Genomic DNA, 24878 nt, shown 5'->3' with positions numbered 1-24878 from the left:
GCTCCCAAGGATTAGACTTTGAGGAATCCCCAGGTTTCACACGTTTGAAACAGCATTAAGCTGGACTAATCAATATTTTTCCATTACCGATAGATCAAATAATGATGTCTAAAGTGACTAGGGTCTTATATTTTGAGATTTTCATGTGAATGTTTCTGTTTAGCTATGATTCATTGTTTTTCATTGCTAGCATAAGCTGCAGGCAACTGTGAAAAAGCTGTGACAAACCGACTGCCCTGCCAGCTGCTCCAAGGCCCTGTTTACACCTAGCACTAACATGCGTTCTTATTGACCGCAAATTGACCAGGAGCAAACGCACCCAAGACACATTGAGGATGCATTGAGATCCAATCACTCAGGCCATAATTTGAAGAAGGGTCGAGGATACATTTGTCCACATTCGTTAGGCACTTAACACAAACTGTGTCGTGGGCCACATTGAAGGCCCGCCCACTCCCCATATCCAGGGCAAAAACAAGGCCTGACCACCCGCCTGTCATTCTTGTTTGATTAAATACTTCTTCTCTGTGTTTATGTTGTGCTAGCATGTGCAAACGTAGCAAAGGGGTGCTGGACAAATCTAGTTGAGTAGAGAATCAGTAAATTAGTAAGAGTAAAGGGCATTGATTTATGTTTTGTTTAGGCTAAGGAAGATGATTGTGACTATGTGTTTATTTGCATAAAGAGCAGGGTAGTAAGATCGGTTCCCAAGTGGTCCCTCAAGACATGTGGTGACACATTTTAATTCCAGGTGTGAAACAGCCACTTTGAGTTGTCCACTTGAGATCACATCGCAGAGGACTAATGTTAATACCAGGTGTAAACAGGCTCTTTTGGGTGTGTAGGCTAAATAAGCAGCTGTATCCTAACAAATTAGCCACACAGGGTGATACATGCAATGTTTGGCTCACAGCTATTTTGCTGCCCATATAAGTCTCTTCATGCCGCTTTAACATGTCAAATCTTGTTAGCTTACCTTAAGCCAGCTTTAGACTGATACAATTGGCTGTGTGAGCAAACAGAAAGGACTTTTTATAATCTAATGAACACACAGCAAGTTAGAGACTCTGAGTAAACAACTCCCCCAGTCTAACCTTGGTCCAGCCGGCATGTAGTATGACTCAAAGAGCAATCTGGGTGTTTTCAGACAGATCCAGGGTTGGTTCGGAGGGATTCAGCACCTTCATACACACTGTTCATCACAATAATTACAAGATTTTCCCCAATCAAGCATTCGCCCAAAGTGTTGGTGTTGCCTGTGTAAAAATCACAAGCTTAATACAAAAAAAGAGTTATGTACAATATCATACAAACAGGTTTCAACAACTAGCTTAGGGGATAAACATGTCATTGTGCATCTGTGTGTGCTAAAAATGCTTAAATATGCATGTGCTCTTTAAAACAGGTTTTTATTCTTCTGTGTGTCTCCGTGTGTGAGTGTGTGTGTCGTCCAGCAGAGGGAAACATTTCACAGCACAGTGATGGTAAAATAGTCAAGATACCAACTCCACAGAGAGGAGAGCTGAACAGAGAGGATGAAGAGGAGGGAGATTAAAAAACGTGGATATGAGGGAGTGTGCAAATCAAAATCAGCAAAACTGTCACGCCACATGGAGCGCTTATGGCAACCACACCTTATATACATGTCAATAAATAAATCTATTAATAAAATTTGAAAAATAAATCACGATAAATACATGACTCAGGCAGTCTTTAGTAAATGTTTGACATATTCGGAGAGCAACTCTACTTCAGGGTGAGTAATGCCGCTCAGCAGTGAAATAACAACAAAACAAAAACAGCCTGTTGGCCTCTCACAAAGTGTTTTGTATGAAGGCTCCTCAGAAGAATACAAAACACAAATATTTGTTCCTGAATACGATGTGACTTGGCTCACTGTTGTACCACCTGTAGTCGGGAGCTTGGCTTTGTCTTCTCAAATGTGTTTGTATTTCACATCAGGTTTTTGGCGAAGCTGCAACCAACTGAGAGAGAAACGTGGAGAAGAAAGCCAAGTGACGATGTTGGTACTTTCATCCTATTTGCTTTTGTCTGACGCCTCTGCCCGAGAGATCTGAGATGGATTCTTTGATCCGAGTAAACCTCATGCGGAGCTGACAAGGGAACTGCTACTCAGATTAGTGTGTGGTGTTGTGAGGTGTGTAAGGTTGTGTGTGTGACTTGAGTCACATTCAGGGACAGAAACAAGACTTCAGAGCAGTTTACTGCTTGCAATTTGGGACAAAAGCTGAGTCCCCAGTTGGTAAAATACTTATTTGGGGTCAGCGGTAAAATTTAGGGTAATGTTGAAGGGTGGTTTAGTTTAAGATAAAGTTTTGGGTGAGGTTTGGGCAAGTAAAGTTGGAGATATACTTGCTTTTTAACCTTGTGTTCGCGTACACAACCGGCTGCATCATGAATGTAATTGTTCACATACTTGTCTATGCACCACGTGTGTTACTGGAGGATACCTCTAGAGGGCACACCAGAGAGCTCATGCCGTATGAAACTACTGTGTGTGCGGGATGTAAACAACAGACATGGCGACACTCCAGGAGGTTACTTTTACGTTAATTCGGAGATCAAGGCAGAAAAAGTGACAGCTTTTGTGTGTTTGGTGGCACCGTCCCCCACTCCGTTTCTCCAACATCGTCCTCCATGCACGGACGTCGACTTCTAAAATGGAACTTATCTGTCGCCAGCCAATTTGGCAGGCATGTTTGTTGCTGTGCAGCACCAATGACACATTGTACAGATGTTGATAATTGCAGACTTTACCTATTAGCTTGTCTTTAGAACGTTCTGCCCTTGTTGTCCCTGCTGCTGTGTTGACCCTGTCACATCCCCTCTTCCTCTACACTGCTCCTACTGTGCATGAGCATACTGCATCTCACGTACGCGTAGCATGAATTTTTGAGGACGTGCACAGCCGATGCTCCAAACAAACGCAGGGAACATGTGGCAGCCATCATGCGCAGGCAAACGCATAGTTAAAACCAAGTATATCTCCGGCTTAAGGGTAAGGGCAAGTCTCCAGGTAATAAATGTCAGTCTAAGGAAATACCCCAAAAGTGACTTAAGTGTGTGCATGTGTGTGTTTGTGCGTATGGCTTGCTAAAAGGAGGTTTTTACAGGTAAATCAGCAGCACACGGATCTTTCAGCATGTTTTCTTGTTCCAACATGGCACACTCCTGATATCAACGCTGTGTCCTGGGAGTCCAAGAGGACGTTCACCTTCATGTTTAGATTTCAGCACATACTTTTTTAAAACCGGTGAAAACTCATACTCACCGTCTTTAAAAAAAAAGAAGGACATTCTCAGTGGTCACAGTTCCCATAATTGAGTTCATACCAAAAAAAGTAACAACAAAAGTCTTAATAATAAAAAAGAAAGAGATGTTCCTGACTTTGTACTAAATGTTCAGCTCTTTGCTGAGTGTCCAGCAAAGAGAAAGTCTTCAAAGAGTTTGCCAATCGGTTCCCCGGGGGTTAAGAGGGCAACAGGGAGGGGAGTGTGTTTATAGGGGGAGGTCTAGACCTGTGTGGAATACGAGCGATGCAGCGTTGCGTACCGCCCGGCCAGATGGGCGGCGCAGGTCGGCGAGTGCTGCTCCGACTGGTCTAGACTTCGCTGGAAATGGAGCGAGACGGTATGATGACATCGGGGGTTGCGGGGAACCGATAGGGCTGATGGTCATGTGATCTCGGTGAACGGAGATCCACGCGGAGTCTGCAGGGGAAAGAGAGGAGTGAGAAAGAGAGAGGACGGGGCAGAGAGAAGGCGAGGGAGAGAGAAAAGTGAAGAAAAGAATAATCAAGAGCAATGCAAAGGGATGAGGGGCGGGGGAAGAGGAGAAGAAACAGGTGTAAAGAGCAAAAACAGAAATAAGGCAATGGATGACGGGGATAGTGAGGAGTGGCGATTACAGGCAGAAAAGATATTTAAAGTTGGTTAGAATGGTTGGCGGTAAGGGTTGTAAGGTGGAGAGGTGGAGGAGAGTGCAGGATGCTGGAGGAGAGTGAGGGACAAGGGAGCAGATTGAGAGGAGAGGTGGGAGACAGAGGAAAACAGTCAGGTGAGGGTTAGTGACAGTGACAGACCACAGAGGACGCAGACATTTACTACTTGGAAGAGGACTGGTGTTACACTGCTGCTTCACCCCTGAGGGAACATCTTTAGAAAATCTTTTAGTTTTAATTTATCTTTGCCTCAGCTGAATTTAGAGTTCTCCTCCAGCCAACTGTTTTGCTTTTTATCTGAACAGTGTATTTCACTTCAAGTGTCTCAGCCAAACTGCAGAATCACCTTATTGGTTGCACACAGATTATTGACAAGTACCTCATTCAACAACTTAAAAATATCTGATGTTTCCCATTAAAGTTAGGCACAAAAATCCTACCAATTTTGATAGGGACTACGGTGATGCATATCTCCTGTTTAGGCATATGCATTGTCTCAAAGAGATAAGGGCCTATCTAAATCCCCAACAACATGGAAATGTGTAACCCTGTTGCACCTCTTTCCAAAGCAAACATTGAGGTTAGATTTTTTTCCATCCTCTCAGTTGCATGTTAGAGATCTGAAGGATTCACTCGGGCGTTCTCGTGAGGACTGGGGGTGCAGGTGGGACTTGGAGCATGCATGTTTGAGGGTTCTGTTCTCTTTGGGAAGAACGAGGGTTCAGGTAAGAGACAAGGGGTGTGTATCTCAGCCCCTCATTTGTGAGCGCAGCCGTGCCTCACACCCACCCCCGCCCCTTACCTGAGGGCCACTTAACTTTTCGAGTGGACTCTCCACACAGGGCATCGTCACCATCGGCATGCCCAGCACGGACTCGGGACGGTGGGGTCGCAGTGGAAGAGGGCTGGGCTGCAACTGTTTGAAGTTGTTAATCACACAAGTCACCTGGGGATAAAAGAAGCAAAAGGAAAGAAAGATGGGAATTGGAAGAACTGACCAGTTGCTAAGCACCACCTACCATGCTGGTTAGCCACCGATAGCTAAGCAATCCTAACTAGGCAGGCTTGGATATCTCTACAGCTTCTTGCCAGATGCATGCAGAGTCAAAACAGCTAACACTATTTAAATGGTAAATGGACTGTACTTATACAGTATATAGCCCTTTGCGCCCACTCAAAGCACTTTTACACTACATGTCACCCATTCACACTCACCTTTACACACTGATGGCAAAGCCTACTAAAATCCAGGCCTACTGGTAGCTTGCAAGCTACCTGTTGGAGATCCCTGATTTAGAGTCACCAGTGGACCTAAAGAGTATGTCTTTGGTCTGTGGGAGGAAGCCGGAGTACCTTGAAGGAACCCACGCATGCACAGGGTAAAAATTAAAACTCCACACAGACAGGCCCCCTACGCCTGAACTAGGAACCTTTTGGCTGTAAGGCAACAGCGCTAAACATTGCACCACCGTGCAGCCTGCAGCTATCATTAGCTAAATTATTTGAATCCATTATTTGTAGTTTAAAAATCAGTTATTCATCCTACGGGAGCCAAGATGCTGAAAGATCAGAGTTTAGAGTCACAACAGGGTCTGTGTTTTATTTTTTATTTGGTTAAAGGCAGCTCCACCCAAACTACCATTGCTACTTTTTCATCTAAATAATGATTATGCATTATAATGCTAGCGCTATAATGCAACTATGCAGAAACAGATCAACGGTTCCATTTTTTCCAGTTTTCAAAACAGATCATTAACTGTAAGGACAATGACTTGCGGCCGTTGCCTCTCTCTCTTTAGGCCATCAAGTGCATACTCTTTTACAGATTTCTCATTTTAAAATGAATCAGCTGGACAAATTTAAAAAGTCAGCTGTAGACAGAGGTTTCATCCAAGTCCTGAAGTATTAGCATTAGATAATGCTAGCTAGTCACAGATGATAATATCCACTTTTGACAGGTACCATTACAACCGCTAATTTCACAGTTGTCTGCTAGAAATAAGAAATGAGAGCTTTAGTTTACTTTAAATTTAGAAAAATGTTATTAATGAACTGAAGATGGTAGCCTAAATCTGCCATTATTATTTGGCTTTATATTTAAATTGGTAGAGGAAACACTCACACACACATATTTATTCATTTCTATTCTAGACACTAGCTCTCACCAGAAACACGGCGATAGACCCCCCAGTGAAGAATCCAGCCAGGACATCAGCCCAGTGGTTGCGGTACTCAGCCACTCTGACCACGCCTACCAGCATGGCGAGGCAGAGCAGGGTGAGGCTGATGGTGGGCTTGGTCAGCCGTGTGCCTTTGGTCTTGAACACCAGTGTCACGTACATCTGCAGTGAAGAACACAGGAGGGCGCACAGTCGGGTACAACAAACACGGAAAGCAACAGAAGATACACAAACAACATGTATGCAGTACTACCAGTATATGTTTTTCAAAAGATAGGCAATGAGGTGATCGAAACATTGTTGGTAGCTAGTCATGCTAGCTTATGTTTTGATTGTCTGTTTTGGGCAAACAGGTACCCAGTACTACAGGGTGAAATAAGTATCTATGTACAGTCTGACCATATCTTGAAAGTTTATATTCCTCACAAAACATAACCTCATGAGAACTGAGAATATTCTCCACAAGTGACTTAGCCTAGATTTATGCTAGGTTGAATGAGGAGGGATAATGTGTTGGGCTCAAATATTGTGTATGAGAGCTCCCTAAAACAGGCCAAATCTGCACCCACATCCTGTAAGCGGGTGTGTTTGATTCTTAGTTTAAACTCCTTAGCTTAGCTTAGCTTAGCTTAGCATGTTAAAAGTGTCTCAAAGTGCTCAATGTGACAAATGTAACACTAGCGTTTCAAAAGGAAAGACTTTCTCCTCATGAATAAGATGAGAAAATTGATACCACTCATGTCTGTATGGTAAATATGTACAGTTAAGGTCACAATTATTAGCCCCCCTAAGAACTGACCTTTTTATTGAGCCAAAGCACAAACCACTGTTGTGCAATCATATGCTATAACTTTGTAATGCTCATAGCCTGTAATCTATCAATCAATCAAGTTAAAACTGAGGGTTGTCCTACACTTTACACACAGTATAAAAAACTCATTAAGGGTTTGAGCTGTCACTTGAGAAAGCGTAATGCCAAAAACAAAAGAACTCAGTTTAGACTTGAGAAAAAGAATTGTTGATGCTTACAAAGCAGGAGAAGGATATACAAAGTTATCACAGCATTTCCTAGTGTCGTAGAAGTGGAGTGAGAAGTATCATCAAGAAATTCAAAGAGAGCCACACAGTACAGGGTTGGCCACCCCTGCCCTAGAACAACTACCAAAACACTAGTTAATGACTTAACCAAGTCAGGAATTGTAGTGTCAAACAAGACAGTCACTAGAGCCCTGCACAGAAATGGATTGCGAGGATGCAGGCCAAGAAAAACTCCACTTCTACAGAAGAGACACCTTTACGCCAGACTGAAGTATGCTAAGAACAATCTGGAGAAAGATTATGCATACTGGAAGCGTGGTCTTCGGTCAGATGAGACTAAACTAGAGCTCTCTGGCCATGGAGACGTTGCTTATGTTTGGAGAAAGAAGGGAGAGGAGTATAACCCAAAGAACACCGTCCCCACAGTTAAACACGGTGGTGGGAGTATCATGCTGTGGGGATGCTTCAGTGCGTCTGGAACTGGGAATCTCGTCAAGGTTGAAGGAATCATGAAGAAAGAAGGATATGTGAAGATTTTGAAAGAAAACCTCCAGCAGTCAGCAGCAAAACTGGGTCTGGGTCGTGGCTTTGTCTTCCAACATGACAACGACCCAAAACACACGTCGCTCCTGGTGAAGAACTACCTCCAGAAAACCAAAGTGAACGTTATTGACTGGCCTGCACAAAGCCCTGACTTGAATACCATTGAAAATCTGTGGGGTGAACTGAAGACCAGGGTCCATGCCAGAAGACCATCAAATCTGGAGGAGCTTGAAAGATATGCCAAAGAAGAATGGGCTGGGATTCCTCAGGAGATGTGTCAGTCACTTACAAACTACAACAAACGACTGCAAGCTGTTATCCAGCAAAAAGGATACACAATTGACTATTAGCATCAGGGGGGCTAATAATTTTGACCCTGGTAGCATCCAAAATAAAACTAGGATGTTTGGAAAAGCTGTGTTAAAAATGCATTGATCTGTTAAACAGCACTTGGGAAATTTTTGAAAAAAACTTCACAGGGGGGCCTAATAATTTTGACCTTAACTGTACCTATAGAAGGTTTTTTAGCCGCTTAGCTTAGCTTAGCATAGCATAGCACAAAAACTGTAGGCTAGAAAGAAGCTAGCTTGGCTTCGACGAAAGGTAACTAAATCTTCTTATGTAACTCTTGGCAAGAGGCTAAACGGTTAAACTGCTGTTTTTGATTAAAAACATTTGCGCAAAGCTAATCTAACATGCTGCTTATCCAACACAACATCAGTTCGAGCATGTTCCAACCTACCACTGTGTACAGTGCGCAGTAGACACTGAGCGCTGCATCCTTGGACGGGAAGGATTTACGTGCAGACATGACGACCAGCGGGTTTCCTGTGCACGCACGGCGCTCTGCGATGTACTGCATGCTGGACTGGCAGCCTAATGCTGTGTAGTTTGGTCGGCAGGCGGACAGGAAGTGAGGCGTCTGGTTTCCTGTTACCACCTGGCCGGCATTAGCAAAGATGGTGGTGGTGAACAGGCCAAATGCATAGACACCTGGGTGGGAGACAAGTGAGGGAAGGCAGAACAAACAAATAAAGAGACATAAGGGAGAAACATGAGCAAAGGTATATCAGAATAAGAAGAAAAGGACATTATATGTTTGACAGAAACAGATAAAGAAAAACTTAAAAGCACTGTGAGATAAAGTAGCAATAATAAGTTTTAACTCCCTAAAATAGCTTCAACACATTATTATCAGCTGAGGTGTGAAATTGCAACAGAGGCTTGCAACTCAGCTGATTCAGCTCAAGATGCAAATTTATCAGCTATTTAATATTCACAAGTCTCTTCCTGCAGTGATCCTGAATAACTTACCACATATCCAAGTTTATCATCCAATTAACAGCTACATGCACGAGCCGTGGTTGACAAAACTCTGATGTCTAGAAGGTCACGTTCATACACGTCAACCTTTCCTTTTATGTTATTTTATTTGTTGTATTTTGCCTCCCTCTCACCCTGTCAAAACATACATGGACACAAAAATGTGACGAGACAGACGACTGTAATACAAAGTAGCATTTTCACCTAGGAAGCGTATAATGCGCCTCAGTAGGGGGTTGAAGTAGCAGCAGTCTGCAGTGACGATGGTCTTCTCCTGGGTTCCCTCTGCCTTGGTGAAGAAGGCACACAGCTCTCCAATAAGAATCTGTGAACATATACAGAACATGTGGTTTACAATGTTTGTAAAAAATATAGTTTTAAAGTTTTTTTTCTTTTTGCTTTGTTGATACATCAGGTACACTGAAATAATCATAATAAATTACTATCCGTATAATGGGTTTGCCCACCAATCCACTGTAATCATCTTACACACGTGGGTCAAAGGTCATAGTGCAACACAATACAACACAGCAACCTTTGAAACTGCTAGTTATTCAGTTGTTTAATAATGACACTCTGATAAAGAGCAGAGTTTTTAGGCCGTTATTAACAGTACATTTATTAAAAAACATTACAAATCCATTACAGTATTTAGTATTAGGAAAAAGGGCAGAATTAAAATACAGCACGGGTACAAATGTATAGCACTCACGCCAGATGTAGGACGAGCATTAAGTTTTTCAGAGGTCGTTCACATTAGGGCAGAAAACAATGAACTCTCTCTCTTAATAAACATCTTAAAACATTGCACAAATCTAAATACAGGATTCATTTGAACGCAACAAGAACAGCAGTGTACGTTATCTTCAAACAACTTCTTACCAACCATATTTACGTTTTTAGATAGGTGGCAACCACTGCTGACCATAGTAGTTATTACAGGAGGAATGGACTAATTCAGGTCACATAGTGTAAAGATCGATAAAGTCTATTTTCCGTGGCGATACAGGCCACTTCACCACCTGGTACGGCAGCTGCACCAGCATGGACCGTAAGGCACTGGAGAGGGTTGTGCGCACAGCCCGGCACGTCACTGGGTGTGAGCTGCCCAGCCTGCAGGAGCTATACACCCAGAGGTGCCTCAGGAAGTCCCTGAGGGTCATCAAGGACTCAACTCACCCTTTATTTTTATTTTGTCTTATTACTGCACCTTTTTTTGCTTCTATATTTTATTTTATATCCAATATTAACCCTGTAACTGGAGCCTCTCTGCTTAAAAATTTTCACACAGTTGTACTTGTATAACCGGAGGGACAAGACAACGTCTTGAATCTTGAGTGATCAGGTCAAACAGATGGATTAATTCCTCCTGGCTGATATAAAGTGTGGTCTTATGGGTTGAAAGACTTAATGAGCATAAAACATAAAAGCATGAAGCATGCAGGAAATCTTTCTCGAGACACCTTAATCACTATGTTCTATTGGGGCATGGACTCACCGGCTGTGGTTGGATGATAGCGTAAACTCGCTACTATCTGGATATTTCTGTGATTAAAAGAAGCAGCTATTGTTCCAGGTTGCTTGTGGTTTTATTGTTCTCTTTGTGAGGAGTGTCAGGCTTGTTGCAGGGGGGGTATTGTTCAGGTTATTGTGCTCCATTCCCTCCCTATGGGTCTGAATAGTGGAGCCTCTGCGCACTGATGATCCCTTAATGGACTGCAGCAGTGAGACTCATCAGTGTGAGATCCCACAGCACTAAGTCCTGGCTCCCTCACTGAATTACTATCTATGACAGAGATATGCCTAATCTAAAATTATCCCGCCAGTTTCCATGCTCTGCTGTGACAAAAGCAGGACCACCCAAACCCATCAACCTCGTTCTTCCTTTTTTCCATATTTGACATAACCCCTCATCTATCCTGCACAGTATCAGTGTCCGAAGCACTTCTGTGTGAGAAGAAAAAGCAAGTGGAGATAAAATAACTACAAAGATAGTCGGAGAGAAAAAGAGATAAAGAAAGTGAGGGAGACAGACAAACAGAGATAGAAAATGGTCTTTCAGGAAAGTGCTTTTGGACAGCTCCGAGCGAGGTCCAGCCAACTCAGATGAGTTAAAAGCATGCAGGGGCCCGGTCAGAGCAGCTGTGCTGTGAAGTTCGTGCCCAGCCGAGTGCTTTCTGAAACACTGCCCCACTGTGTGTTCCATGGCAACCCTTTAAACACTGAAATCAAGGCCGGGGTGGTTTAATCAGCAGCTTCAAATCAGAGGTGTTAGGGGCAACATCACACTGTGGACAGCCATTTATGGGGCAATTAAATGGCGGCATGGGGGCTGTTTCCATGGGGACTGCTGGACTGTGGAGGGTTTCAGCATGTGTACACAATATTATGTGAGATAATGGTGGTGTGCTGTCACTAAAGGACAAGGGCTCTTCAACATGTTGCCTCAGGCAAAGCTGATGCAGTGGGCGGTTGGTGTTTTAGGAAGCACATAGTACTACTAAACCTATTTTATTCAATACTATTATTAAATGTGAAGACTTTTAGTAGGATTCGGATAGGCAGTCAGTTATTAAGTCCAACACACCTTTCAAAATCGACGTACACAATCATAGACAGCTTACAAGAAGTTGATAGCCACTGCACCATGAGTTTGTAGAATACAGTTTTGAAGCCCTAAAGTGCAACTTGCAGGTTCAATTTTGTACTACATTAACACTCAATCTGTCTGAAAATGGCTCCATGTCTTCATATTATTTAAAAGACATAAGGTCACAAATTTAGAGGGCCTCAGCTCAACGTGCACAAGTAGGTGGTAGTGAGTCTGAGCGGTCGTATCATATTGTGTAATTATTATTTCGGTAGTCTATAATTGCACCTCACCTCACAGTTCTTATGTAGGTTAACTTATGTGTTTGTGTCAAATTCTACCTTGATGGGACATCAAGCCCACCGTTCTCCTGACAGGAAGAGGAACGGAACTAGCTTTCGTGCCTGGGTGCGTTTTGTGCAGGTGAAGAGACGGGACTTCGGGGCGGGACACACAAGCAACTATCAAATAAAGCATCAGAAAACTGTCACCACTCTCCCTCCCTCGTATCACACACCGCTGTGGCACCGTTAAACGTAGTACAGATTTACCGTTATAGAAGGCAATAATAAATACAACTGTTACAAGCTGACACTCGGCCATTATTAAGTTTAATGGGTAAATATTAATGCTCCCACTTGCTACTGCTCATGATATGTTATAGCCTTTGGTATGAAGAACTTTACATTGTTGTGATGTGAGCTAGCTAACGCTGGTCACTCACCACGCCGCCTGCCCAGTTCTCCACTGGTTCTAACAGGCTCATAATTATAAACCTGTGGTCCATCGTATGCACATGAATTAACAGTTTCATCATCTTAAATGACAAGACTGGCATTTAGATTCATATTTATTAATGTTAAACCCGTCATCAATCGGCGGGACTCCCCTATGTTAGGTCACATCATGTGGAAATTCGATGTGGAAATGTCTCCAACCTGCAAGTTGCTCTTTAAGTTTGGCTTTTTGGTTGTCGCCATCTCGTTCTATTGCAACCAGAAGTGACGAGAGAAGTGATATGTATTGCTATGCCTCCTTCCTGCAGCCCATATAATCAAAGTATACATCAAGATGAAAGTAGGAGTCTGTGAGAGAGAGAAGTGTAAGAGTGAGATAATAAGAATACAGAAGGGAAATGTTATGAAAGAAGAGGGGAACAGTATGGGGAAGGTAGGGCTGTGATGGGATCAGGGCTAATACTGCAGGAATGAATTATTCATGCGTAGATGGCATCCATGTGAATAATGCAGCGCATTATTTCAACCAACATTTCTAAATTATCTCTGTACACTGCAGCGGGACGCGCTCCATCCCTGCCTCTGCCCTGACCGCTCCTCCAAGGACTCACAGTGAAATATGACGAGGCTGTCGCTGCAGTTTATGCTCGAGAGGATTATAATTTATTTGAGTTAAATCATCCCGTCTACACAGTGACGATGCAGAAGGACTGCAATGTGTCCACAAATGTTCCAGCACACATGATGACCTCTAGAAATAGCAGCATGAGCATCAAAAGTGCCGACCAGGACAAGTTCTACATCAATGATTCAGATGAAGAGAAATAAGTGTAAGAATGAATCATTAATAAATTCACACATGATTAACTGTGTGTGTGTGTGTGTGCAAAGAGTAAAGAAGCCATTTGTGTCCGCACAAGGAAGCCGGAGGATGCTGCTCTGTGTGTGTGAGTAATCACGTCTCGATTTGTGTCAGTGGTTATTAGTCAAATGTGAGAGTGCAGTCAGACCGGACCCCGTTTATGAGAATGCGACTATTAAAAGATAATAAGTGGGGATGTTTCACTCACAGCTTTGAGATGAAAGAAGAGGATTGTGGAGGTGACAGAGGAGCAGTGGGAGTAAACAGCAAGAAGAGGAAGAGGAAATAAGAGTTAATAAGATGAATACATTTTATATTTATGTACTATAACTTTATACATGGTTTTACATGTGAACAACTAATTGGGAGAAATGCACGGTCAAGTCCAAGGATATGTGCTCAAACCAGCTTTACTAGCATGCGTCGTGTACTTGATTGTCTGGAGCTACGAGATTGCGGTTGTGCTCTAGCCATGTGATATAGTCGTAAATACAGCTGCGAGGACAAATCAAGCATGTGGAATAAGCCTGAATGAATATCCTCCCTGTATTAAATATGTTTCGTCTATGTTCTGCTATCATTTCCTGTTTTCATCCTTTATCAATTATCCTGATTTGTCCACGATATTTTTGATAAGTTAAGTTAAAGTATACTGTAAGACTTTTTTTTCCTTCTCTTATTTGGATTAAAACTTCAGCGTCCCTCCTTTTTGCAGAGCAGTGATTGCCTCCATTAGTATTCACTTTTGTAAATAACAACTGACTCTGCTCAGATCATTTTAGTGATATGGTAAGGTGGCAAAAAAAATGATAAGAAGAGTAAGAATTAAGATGTGAAAATAATGTATGATTGGCCAAAAAATATCCTTAATATGGTCTTCATTTATGCTTGTTGGTTTGTTTGTCATTTTGTAATGTAGAAAGTTACAAAAATTGTCAGATGTAACTCCCCAAATCTGATGTCGGAGAGGTGGTGGTAGGGTGGAGGGGTCAGATGCTATTGGACCACTAATGTAACAAACCATCTGAAGAATACTGAAACCGTTTCTGTCAGCGCTGTATTTTAAAAAGCATTTAGTGGAATGTGCTTATTAGTTGTATTTCTAGAAGTTTCTTACACATCTGTACGAAAAATATAAGGGCACTGCCAGGAATAGGTTAGCTTAGCGTAGCATAAAGACTTGAATATATGTTCTTTTGTCTGTCTTCCTGTCCTACCTATGGGTTAACTTGTACATTAGATGGAAAAGCGCTATATAAGTACAGTCCATTTACCATTTTAAATGATTTGGCGGCTAGGCGCATTCACTTGAATTCACTTGTCATCACTGTGAGTTGGCCAGACAACCAGCACAAGAAACACACAACTTTAATCTACGTTATGGACATAACAGTGGTTGATATTATAATCTAACTCTCGATAAGAAAGCATACTTTAAGAGTATTTAAAATGTTATCATACTGTATATCAAAATCTTTACATATTTAAATCTAATAATGTTTGCTGTACAAAGTTGCAGCAAAGTTCAGTGTACACAGATCTACTGATGTGAGGCTCAACTAAACACCTTTTATCCTCTAACTTTCACAGTTAATTTGACATAGAAGAGGAGGACTAGATTAAGTGTTATTAATTTCCAATAGTTACATATACAGTGTTACTCTAACATCTGATGTAAAGAAAGCAGGAAACTCCACTCCTCTCTCTGAAGCGCAGCTCTGCAGCCATAACACCTAATGCTTCTGACAAGAAGGGAGGGTTATTCATGTGTAAAGTACAAAGAGATGCCGAGCTGTCACTAACATCCCATTATCTGACATCATCTACCGCATCCTCAATCTCTGCAATGCTGTGTATATGTGTGATTTGTGTTAATGGATGATAGGAAAGACGCTGCACCTGACTGAGTCCATCAGTATCACCATCACCTTTACTCGCGCGTTGTTCTATCACAGCGAGGAATGGGTGCTAAACAGGAGACGGAGTGAAAACGCAGACAGATACAGACGGCAGTATTCATTTCAACGAGCTGACGGGATGAAGGAAGACGACTGAGAAAAGAACATGGATGAATGAGCACACAGATCACAAACTCACAGTCATTCATTCATTCTGCTCGTTCAGTGTGACTGCACATCATAACCACTGTTAGTCTGTTAGTCCCAAACACTGGGTTTTAGTATTATACTGGTTTACTCTGAGGAGCATTGCCATATTACATCCTACAGAAGCAACCTTGTTGTTATTGTTTTGCAGCATTGCTAATCCATCTTTCTCTCTCTCTCTCTCTCTCTCTCTCTTGTATTTTCCCTTCTTTCTTTTATCTTTCAATGTTTTCCCACTGAAAGAAGAAGTGGGTTATATATTCTTTGTTTTTCCTCTTTCATTTTTATCCAGAACAATTACATGCTCCTATTTGGGTCCCTGCTGTTATGTTCCTTAAAAATCAATGGGACAGTAAGCTGTTTATGTCTCTCTGTGTATCAGTCTGATTCCTCTCTTTTCTTTCTGTCTTTGGCCTTTTAATTATTATCAATTATCTTGTTATCCTCTTGGTCAGAGAGCTGCAGTCAGCCCTATAACACTCAGGGTCATCTGTTAGATGTACGTGAATGGACCAGGTAAAAATAGCTGCACTAACATGGGATTGTGTGTTTTGTTGATCTCTTGGCATCTGTTTGTTGGTGTCCTTCAGTCTGGAGTTTCTATGTGAAGAAACTATTTTCTTAAACGCGTAGCAGTGGATTTAAAGTGCTGGTAAATCATGGGAGGCAGGCCAGCTCAAGGCATAGGTGATACAGGCGGTCGACAAGGGCGCTACGTTCTGGGGTTGCTGGCTTGAGCCTCAAATGTTTTGAATGTAGCGTCGGGTACAATGTAAGATATAAGTCGACTGCCAGATTGACACCTTCACTCCCAGCCTCTCTCTCTGCTCCGCTCGCAATAACCATCACTCTGCTGCTCTCTCTCCTTTACTTGCTTGACCACACACACACTGCACACTTCCCGACAATTGTTACAACCTTACAGGGAAAGGAGAGATGCGTTCAGGTCCAGGTGGATAAACTCAAACTCTGTCTTTTAATAGAGAGGGGGGTAAGAAGTTGGCCTTTGTAGTACCTTCTCAATGATTTATGATTTGATGTAGATTCTGGGGGAGAATCTTAAGGCCCCACAATGTCCATCAAATCTAATAATCAGGTCTCTGCTGGAGAACACTGTTGCAAAATGGCATGCAATATAAATTAAAAAAATTATTGTGTGGCAGGAAAACTGATTAGTGATGTGGGGCACCAAAATGGCCAGAGTCCTGATGGGAGAACTTTTATTCTTATTCAGTCACAGGAAAGTTTGAAGTAATCGTAGCAAAGGTTATTACTAACGGTGATTGTTCGACACTCATTTTTCTGTTTTTGACAACAGATTAGTTTTAATGTTAAGATGTAAACTACTTGTCCAAGCCCAGCATGTAATGTGGCATGATGGCAATAGGCCATAACAAGAGGGTAGAAAATGGGACAGTAGGAAAAAGTTCCTGCTACTATCCCGCAATTGTCTCTACCAAAAGCTTTGTCCAAAAATGAGAAGACAATTCCAGGCTTAACCAATGCACTTTTAACAGATACTTCAGGCTACTTGGTCGTTCTACACTTCACTGATAAACCTGAGAGTTAGGGTGTTTTCACATTAGGTACGATTGCTTTATACCATACCCGTGTACACTTAAGGTAGGATTTCAAAGCAGATGGTGGGGGAAACGCACCTCAAAAACAAGGAGAAGAAGAGTATCATCAACTACGGAACATTGTTTATCGCATGATCCCAAGCCCATACAATGGAGCTGACCTTCACACTATGCCTACTATTATTCATGTTTTGGAGAAAATCTCAAGAACGACCCTCTCACCTACATCCCTACAGTATCAGCTATGGCCGTGCAGTTCAGAGGATGGGATCTGCGGTGCTGCGCGCATACGCAGATTTCGGAGGAGACGTTATAAAAAGCAGTCCACTTTCGTGGTTTGGTACGGTTAGCTTTCACATCCGATGTGTACGTACCCGAGTACACATGAACCGTACTTGAGACCACCTTTTCAAGTGGACCCGGGTACGGATCAACGAACCGTGCCCGAGTACGGTACACAGTGTTCACACTAATCAAACAAACTGGACTTTGGGGTCAAGTGTACTTTGATCTGGGCCCGGGTCCCTAATGTGAAAGCCCCCTTATACAGAGTTACATCAGGCTTTATCATCAAATAACCAGTATTTGTTTCAGGTATGTGCTGTTCATGCACACGTACTCTCTCTCCCTGTCCGTCTTTTAGTCTCTCTCCTTGCAGAAATGCAGCGAGAGGCACAACTTTGCAGGTATTGCAAGTATTATAGTCTCGTAAATATAGATAATTAACGGATGAAATTTAAGTTTAAAACTTGAAGAAAAGAACCGACTAAGGTGACCAGAAAAACAAAATGTTCAGAAGGGAACAAGGAGATTTTTTTTTTATATCACAGATATCAAAATGATCTGGTTGTGCAATCAGCTACACTGTCTTTGGTAGAGGGATTATTATCGTTATATCAGAGCTGTGATTGTGTCCCTGGCAGAGTGGAAATGCTGCAGACTGTGTAAAATTATGCTTCTGTGAGGATATCAGGAGCACAGATAGAAAGAGCAGATAGAGACTCTTAAATGTGCAGAGAAGAAAACATGTGCCTCTCCCCTCCATGAATAGAATCTCTAACACTTTCTGTCTGATTTCATTTTTTCTCTTTGTGTGATGTTCTTCCTTTTCTTATCGTCTCCTCCAATAACACAACTGTGACCCTGCATTAACAGCATCCCTCCTCTTATCACACATTAGCCTCCTTTTTCTCTCCATTGCAGAATTGGTCAAGGGGCAGTGAAAGGTAGAGGCGAGAAAGCCTTCACCAGGGCACATATGCTTTCAGTGTCACAGCAACCACTGCCCCCTCTCCCACCACGGAGCCCACCCTGCCATCTGTCCCATTAACCCGGGTACGAAGCATTCTGGCCTTCTTCGATTGAACACATGCGTGTGTGTTTGCAAACAGCAGTAAGGTGAATAAAGAAGATAAACAGCAAAGAAGACTGAAAGAGAGAGAGAGACAGACAGAGAGGAAGGCATTGATCCATGTCGGTGCAATTGTGCATGAATGTGAGTTATCTTTAAGGGCTGCTGAGAGGTCACAGGTTCCCCCCGGGTGAGGAACAGTTTAATGTCAGTCCACTGACATTATGACTGAGGAACGGGGATGTGAGGACGCTGACAGGACAGCTCTTTGACAACATAAAGACACGTTCCAAATAAAATCTGAGGTCATAGAAAGGACTCAGACACAAACACACACACAAACAGTGAGGATGAAAAAAATAATTTGAATATTACTGACTGTTGATGGTAATTACTGGGTAACTACCATTAACTTAAATCCTGGGTTTAATTTAAGTACTAGTATTCCCTTACATGCAAAACTATACAGAAAATCATCCAGTGGTGTGTTAACATGCCCATTTGTACCCGTTTTTAGTCTGATGCTGTTTTGGAACTTATTTGGGAACGCTGGATTTTTTTTTTTACAGCCAATTTGGCCGTTAATATTCTAGAATTCCAGCCACATTGAAAAATGTTGGACATATGCTTTGAATAGCAATATATGCCTAATTAATTAATTAATTAATTCGACATGAATTAATACATTAGACATCATCCTTAATGTGTCTTTGCATTACATTAATGTTGAATAAAACAACTTTACAATAAGAAAAAAAAATTACATTATGACATCTCTCCATTAATGCATGTCCATAGCGTCCTGTTTGTGCATGTGTGTATTTCAGGCCTATGTTTGTGTAGCATGTTTGTAATAACGGAGTGAAACATTGAATTTCCCCTCAGGGATTGGTAAAGTATCTCAAAAAAATAAAAAATTAAGAAGCCAAAATAGGTTGAAAAAAGGAAAAAAATAGCCACGTCGGTCCAAATTCCGTTCCCTTTAGGTCAGTTTGCTGCGGGGCATCAGTGAACAGAACTGCTCCGCTGCTTTTGCGAAGTTGAAGCCATCCAACCCATTGGGACAACTTGCAGGTTATTAACCTTTTCCCTCAGTGAGGCGTCTTCTCAGGGCTGTTTTTATCCGGTTCAGGAAGGAGAAACCACGCTCTGCAGCCACACTCTATAGTACCGACAACAAAACTCTAGAATTATAAGAAATTACTTTCAAGAAGGACTGAATGAGAGATGACCTTGCGAAAACAAATAAGATGTTATGACTTTGGCTCTCGATAGCTCTCTGATCTTCTTTTGATTTTCTCTGCACTGTGCTGTTTACCCCGCCTGACATTTTATTCTCAGGATTGTAAGCCTGAGACCAATAAACCCAAGGATAAAAAAAAAAACCCTCTTAGATCTGGAGAAGTTGTTGACTGTCAGTTAAAAAGCAGTTGGCAAACTTGCTAACAATGTATTGAACTTTAAGCAAACAACTGCTTTTTAGGGTTAAAAACATTAAAAGTGGCTGTTATAATCTCAGTCTGCCCCTGGAACTCATGGTTCCCACAAGTTTAATACATGACATAAAGGAGCAGTAACTAAGAGTTACTCATTATGTTACAAGATTACTGCCATTAAAAAGTAACTCGTTACATTACTGCATTACCTGTTGAGAAAAGTAATGCTTTAGATTACTTCTGCATTAATGAAAATTAAACCCCCTTGGCAACTCATTACATATGTCGGTTATATTATTAGGACTGCGTGAAGCCTACTCAACATCTCTTGAATGAATTGACTCTACCATCATTGCATAGCCTTGTTTACGGCCTATAATCTGTAACTCTGCAGCCTAACAACAGGAATGACAGATGCAATATAACCGTTACAGCTCTTTATTATGCTAACAATCTGACTAGTGAACTTGTGAACTGGGAGGCATACAGTATTAGGCACAGCTGTTTCAATGAAAACAGTACAGCACAGGCTCTTAGTCCCACCAGTGTTGCGGAGCTGTGTTTAGCTGCAGATGCTTCTTCGTATTTGAAGTCGAGCTCTTCACAGCTGACAAGCACTTATCCTCCAGGCATGACTTACATTTCACCGTCATGTTGTTCTCATCCCTTTCACCAAAAAATATAAAAATAATGTGAATATTTCCACAAAGTAACTAGCTAGCTACACATGTGTACTGACACAACTGTAGGTTTACCTATGGACAACCTGCCAAGAAGTAGGAGAGAAACAGAAACAGCGCTTTGGAAATGTTCTTTTTTTTGTTGCGACAAAAGGAAAAGGGAAATAGGCCAAAAAAAAATTCTAGTATCAGGTTACTTTTTATGAATAACTAACAAAATAACAGATTACTTTAATTGCAAAACTAACTAGTTATGTTACTCATTACAATAAAAAAGTAATCTGAGTACTCTTACAGATTAGTTTGTAGCGCATTACCCCCAACACTGAGTGGGGAACATTCAATCAGGCAAGGCAATGTTAGTAATACTGTAGCACATTTCATACACAGAGGCAATGCAAAGTGCTTTACAGTTAGCATAGAATAAGCAAAGCACATAACTTCTAGGATGTACTCATGACTCTAACCTTTAGAGGCTTTGGCTTGATTTCAATTCAGAGATTTCCATTTGTCAATAAACCTTTTATCTCAGTAAGAATTCAGTCACATACAAGACCTCTCTTCATCTGAGGAAAAGAGCAGGAAGTGGAATAGAGAACTGGTTGGAGTCTGTTTAAATCCCTCATTCCAGCCCAGATTGTAGACAAGCAAAGCTGTGAAGCTCCATGAGTTCACAGTTGATGTGTTAATTGGAAGGTGAGACAGGTGTGAGGAGGAGTCAGAAGGGGTGAGACATAAAGAGTCTGAAAAGGCAGAGAAGGTGTCGATATGAGACTGGAGACTATCTTGGGATATCTGAAAAGGTGGGAGGGGTTAACACGAGGAAGAAATACATGAGGTGTGTCAGACTGTTGGGTGAAAAGGGAAAATAGACTAAACACAGACAAGGTTAAGATGGTATATAAAGCGGAATGGGGATGAATATAACATGAAGGCAAAAAGGTCAGTGTGGATGAGATGCAGCAGTGTGATGAATGGCAATGGTTGTGATGAAGAACAAGTAACAGAGGTTAAGAAAGAGAGAGGAGAAGAAAAAAGGAAAGTGATCAAAGGGAAGGATTAAGAGAGGAGCGTGAACACACATATACACACACTGTCGGATTGAATCTGCGCTAGATAAAGGAACTAATCCCAGACTTAACTGGTTTACAAGCTCCATTAGAGTGAACTAAGCTGAAGTGTGCGGCTGTCGTCTCTCGATAAAATCTGACAGTTGTCGATTAGCATAAAAACGCAGATGGATTTTCAAAGTTACCCCTTTTTTTCTGAACACTGTTAAAATTATAGATAAAGAAATAGCTTTTTAATTGATGTTGATGTACATTTGTTATGTATAATGCCAAGACTGATGAATCAGAGCCAATTTAGGGCACCTGTTGCAGTTATTAGCATCCTTGTCTTCACTTTATACGTAAGCACAGAAAAAGAAAACTGTGCTTTCCACTTTTATACTTCTGCAAATAATCTAATCGAAATAATCAAAAAACCTCTTCACAAGATCCTCTTTAAAAAAGAGTCAGCTGGAACCATAGGAGTCGGAGAAGCCGGAGCTGAGCAGTCGGCTGGTGGAGCCACCGTAGCCACTTCCGGCAACATTCGGGAAAAAAATCAAAAGCGGCACCCAGTTAGTGACGCGTTTTCCATCACCCAGCAGTGGTTGGTCTGTCAGAGTGGGTAGGCAGAGCTAAGCGGCTTTTCTGGTCTCTGCAAGTCTCTTTGAGTAAACAGAAATCTACTATGGCTGAACAAACAAAGAAAAGATCGATGACTACAGATACAACTTCAAAAATACGTGAAAATCCAAAGAAAAAGAAACAAATTCGACACTCAGATGAAGGCAAACAGTCTAAAAAGGAAAGCGACCGTCAGCGAGGAAAATTATGAGTTACAGCCATAAAAAAGGGAGCCAAACATAGACGTCGGGTTATCTGGGACTTATGCAGCGCAAATTGCCTTTTATCCCCATAAAGTGCTGCCAAATAGAACAAAACAGAGAACTTTGAGATTATTATTTTACCTTACCGGAGACAAAAAACAGCAAAGGTCACGCATAGCAGCGTATTTAACAGCAGAACAGCTTCTTGTGTTGGTCTGAAGCAGTCATTCACAGATATGGAAACTGCAATGACTGTAGTTATTGTTTTTGTTACGTCTCCTCTCGCCGGTCCTCCTCTACTCTAATATGGAACAGATCGGGTGAAGGAGCCGTATTTGTCAACAGAGCTGTCAATCATCCTTTTTACAGCATCACATTAAAAATAAACTTGTCAGAAAAATGAACACTTGGACGTAAATCAGCATGATAAGAACAACCAAAAATGTATTTGCCGTGTATTTTGATTTTACAGTTTGACTCATGTCCCATCTGTTAACATGGAGGAGGCGGAGGAGGATCGATGAGCGTAGTAAGGTGGGGTTACTTTTCATCATGTCCTTGTCACTGAAATTCCATTGATTGGGAGGTTACTTTCAAAAAGTAATCATCTCACTAGAGTTATTATTTGATTGTTTCCAGCCACACAACGACTCAGTGCAATTTAATTACATCCCTTGCTTGGTGCAATTGTTCCTGCAGGAAGCTCAGTGGCTTCGCTTTCTCAAGTTGACTGCCATTTAAATATCAAACACACTTACGACTCCGAAGTCTCCTAAAGTCGCCATTAAAGTACTTAAAATGAAGTCGAAGGATAGAGAGTGCTGAATCCTGTTTTGGATGTAAAACCCCTGAAGCATCAATTTGAGCTTTATAAATAAAACTGACATGACGAAGTTTTGTTGAGTTTGCTGATGTAACCTCTGAGCGCACACAACACTTCTGATTGGTGTGATCAGATGGCTTTGTTTGTGACCCCATCAGGCAGTGTTGCCAGGGGGTCCTGGAGTCCGCCATTACTTCAGCAAAGTACAGAGAAAAGTTTTTTAATATCAGCTGACGGATTACACACATAGACGAGGAAACCAGCAATGCAGTCTTATGTAACAGAAATCCAATAGCACACGGTACATTTCAAAAGCACCACAGCTGCCAAACTGATCATGCTTACCTTCATGAAGGTAGAATTTACAGCTTTTGTGTCAAGGTGTAACCTAAATAGCTCACTTTCTTAATCTACAGAAACTCTAACTAGAAGTTAACAGTTTGGACAATCTTTATGGACTACTAGAGATTTGTGTTTCAAACTAAATATAAAAGGTTCTAACCCGGATCGATATATACACACTCGGTGGAGTATAAGGGCACATATGAACACGTACTAATAAGTGTGACTAACAGTCTGAGGTGTGAAGATGTCAGATGCTTTGGTCTCCAAGCAGTGGATTGGCTTGTTGTACTTAAACTTTAGAAGGTGATTGATGATTTTAATTAGATGCTGGGACCCACTTGGAGCTGCCTGAGAGCGTGCCCTCCTTTGAGCTGGGAGGACCCTGGCACAGACCCAAATACCTTAGTGGCTGATTACCTGCACTGATTCAGCCTGGCAGGGTCAGATCTGATCAAACCAAGTTCTTATCTGCAGTAAGAGTTCTGCACACATCTGTATTAATTGCTAGAAAGACAGAGTTGGAAATTGAATGACATATGTGTGTTCCCAGGCAAGATAAATAAAATAATGGATCCAAACGAACTCTTTTTGCATTAAAGATATCTGGCTTGTGTGCTCTCCAGCCACTCTATCACCACACACAAGCCTCTAATTTACCACTGCACTGGACAAAAAGAAATCAAGAGAGCCGAGGCAGAAAGGCAAAGCCCATTTGCACCAGACCATAGCTATCACAGGGGGTTACTGCTGTGATACCTTGCTCCTTGTTACACACACCAAAGCCTCTGTCAGCACAGGTTAGGGCCGACTCGCCGACAGTACGTATTGTGCTCTGACCCAGATCAACGTCCAAAGTGATTTACCCTCAGCAGGAGCAGCTTTAAAAGTCTGCTTAGTTTGGATAGGAGGTGAGTGTAGTGCCTATAATAGTACAACTGTAGTATCTTGCACTTATGTTACACAATAACAAAGAGATGTTGGAAGATTTTAATTTAACTTTAGGAAACTAAAGCCATAAAAGAGCAGGAACTTTTATTATAATGAAAATGCCCTGCAGGAATGATTTCCTACGCATGTGGCGAAACCAAACCAACCAAGTCCTCCAAATTAAATGACTAAATTCTCTCGCCCATGCCCTCTACAACATCTGTGCTAAAAGGACTTGCTCTCCTTCTGTAGCCTGTAACAAGCAAACTGCATGACTGACCATTACACATTCTGTTCCCATGCAGGTTCATATTAATGTATTACCGTATTTCAGTCGGGAACATTCTTGTCATAGATTTAACCATTTATTACCACAAGGAAATACAGTTATGCTTTGCGCCACTGGCTCCACTCTTTAGTTGCTACCTGGGTTATACATTGTACATCTGAGAGATAATACGACACAAGCAACGATCAAGATAGGAGGAGGCTGGGGTGGTGGAGGCAAAGCATTGCCAGCA

General features: G+C 41.8%; 1 protein-coding gene across 3 annotated transcripts in view; it reads right to left on the bottom strand.

Moving 5' to 3' along the window:
• Nucleotides 1-1395: 1395 nt before the first annotated feature.
• The window catches only part of plppr2a (phospholipid phosphatase related 2a), a 59420-nt gene continuing 35937 nt past the window's right edge, over nt 1396-24878 (bottom strand). The window contains exons 4-8 of one of the 3 annotated variants that reach the window (XM_069674525.1): nt 9250-9370; nt 8465-8715; nt 6127-6303; nt 4780-4907; nt 1396-3731 (exon numbers count right to left, since the gene is read on the bottom strand). In XM_069674525.1, coding sequence (XP_069530626.1) covers nt 3623-3731; nt 4780-4907; nt 6127-6303; nt 8465-8715; nt 9250-9370 — 786 coding nt within the window. In that variant the 3' untranslated portion in view covers nt 1396-3622. Of the gene's footprint in view, nt 4011-4763; nt 4908-6126; nt 6304-8464; nt 8716-9249; nt 9371-24878 lie in introns of all 3 variants that reach the window. The other 2 variants (XM_069674527.1, XM_069674526.1) reach the window with 2 other exon arrangements.

This window comes from Semicossyphus pulcher, unplaced genomic scaffold (genome assembly GCF_022749685.1).
Source record: "Semicossyphus pulcher isolate SPU_LCO1_2020_fin unplaced genomic scaffold, fSemPul1.0.p SCAF_23, whole genome shotgun sequence".
NCBI classification, from domain to species: Eukaryota; Metazoa; Chordata; class Actinopteri; order Labriformes; family Labridae; genus Semicossyphus; species Semicossyphus pulcher.
This window is presented reverse-complemented; position numbering and strand designations above follow the sequence as displayed.